General features: G+C 56.6%; 1 protein-coding gene across 1 annotated transcript in view; it reads right to left on the bottom strand.

The window, feature by feature from the left end:
• Window positions 1-1,681, bottom strand: part of ZNF500 (zinc finger protein 500) — a gene marked incomplete at its 3' end in the record, with an annotated part of 19,652 nt that extends 17,971 nt beyond the window's left edge. The window contains exons 1-2 of the mRNA XM_011978496.1: window positions 1,636-1,681; window positions 277-788 (exon numbers count right to left, since the gene is read on the bottom strand). Coding sequence (XP_011833886.1) covers window positions 277-690 — 414 coding nt within the window. The remainder of the gene's footprint in view (window positions 1-276; window positions 789-1,635) is intronic.
• Between the last annotated feature and the right edge of the window lies 1 nt (window position 1,682).

The following is a 1,682-nucleotide window of genomic DNA, read 5'->3' as shown; positions in this document are numbered from 1 at the left end:
AAAAGAAAAAGAAACACCTGTTTGGCCTATCCTAGGACAGTGTTCACAAACCATTTGCACTAGCTAATAAAGGGCTATCGGGGTAGGATGAGGTTAATCAAAGGGTGGACGTCCATTGGGCAAGGCTGAGTAACCTTTTGCAGTTGCCTTCTTCAAAAGGGTTCAGGGGCCAGGCAGCTACACTTAGTCACCCAATGAGCAAGGAATCTCCAGCTGCAGACCCCAGCAGCAGGGCCCCATTTCCTCACCTGAGGGTCAAAATGCCCCCCACCTCACCCGCTGCCTGTGTTTCCTGGGCTCCCGCTGCAGCCCTTCCACGAGGACCACGGCCTCCTCACCGCTCTCCGGCTGCTGCTCACGCACTCGAGCCTGGATCTCCCCTGGCAGCACAGTTAGGAACTGCTCCAGCACCAGCAGCTCCAGGATCTGCTCCTTAGTGCGCAGCTCCGGCCGCAGCCAGCGGCAGCACAGCTCCCAGAGGCGGCTCAGGGCCTCCCGGGGCCCAGCCACCTCCTGGTAGCAGAAGAGCCGGAAGAGCTGGCGGAAAGTCTCAGGGCTGGGGTCCTCCGACTCCACGGAGGGCTCCTCTTCCAAGCGGAAGTCCTCCTCCACCTTCACAATCAGGATCTCATCCTGTTCCAGGTCCTGCTCCAAGGCTGGCAGGGGCTGGAGGTCAGGGACGGTGGCCATTGCTTCTGGTGGGCCTTGTTCCTTTTCAGGCCTTAGAGTCGAACCCGTCTCTCTCTAAACCTCTGGCCGGACCCAGGAAGAGCGTTTTTTTCAGGGCCCTGTGGAGAGATGATAAAACCATCTAAAGGGCAGCCCTGGGGCTGAATAAGCCCTTTGTACTGGGAAGCCAATGCCCTGGTTCCAAGGCCAACTCACCCCACGATGGAAAAGGAAAAGGAAAAAGGAAAAGGAAGTACATGAATGCCATCTTTGCTATGAATTCCCGGATAATTCACTGAAGGGCTCTGGGCTTTGCTTCCTCACTGGGCAAAGAGATGATAACAGGACCTACATACACAGGTTGCTGATAGAACTAAAAGGGATGGCTGGGCGCAGTGGCTCCCACCTGTAATCCCAGCACTTTGGGAGGCTGAGGCGGACAGATCATGTGAGTTCAGGAGTTTGAGACCAGCCTGGTCAACATGGTGGAATCCCATCTCTACAAAAAATACAAAAATTAGCCCGACGTGGTGGTAGCACATCTGTAATCCCAGCAACTCGGTAGGCTGAGACAGGAGAATCGCTTAAACCCGGGAGGCGGGAGGTTGCAGTGAGCTGAGATCGCGCCACTACACTCCAGCCTGGGAAACAGAGAGAGACTCAAAACAAAAACAACCTAAAAGGGATGTTTGCGGTCAGAGCTCCAGAATAGTTATTTTCCATGATTACAGTGGGTCCTATACGGAAAGGGTTCCTTTGGAAATCTGATGAAAATTAGGGCCCTTCTGCCTCAACTTGATCCCCAGTGTCCAGGTCTGGCGAACCCTGAAGCCCCTACGCGGCCCTGTCAGGCACCCCCGAGTGGGTGGTCGCAACGGCCCCCCAATTCCAGGGTCCTGGGAGAGCTGGGACCCCCAGGCCGCACTGCTTTCCCGTCTCACCCCTCAGGTGGAGGGTGAGCAGTGCCCGAGTCCGCGGCACAGACCCCGGCGCTGGCGCGGGCCGCGAAATCG

Source organism: Mandrillus leucophaeus, unplaced genomic scaffold, assembly GCF_000951045.1.
Source record: "Mandrillus leucophaeus isolate KB7577 unplaced genomic scaffold, Mleu.le_1.0 Scaffold195, whole genome shotgun sequence".
NCBI lineage: Eukaryota > Metazoa > Chordata > Mammalia > Primates > Cercopithecidae > Mandrillus > Mandrillus leucophaeus.
Note: the sequence above shows the minus strand (reverse complement) of the source record. Positions and strands in the feature narration are given on the sequence as shown.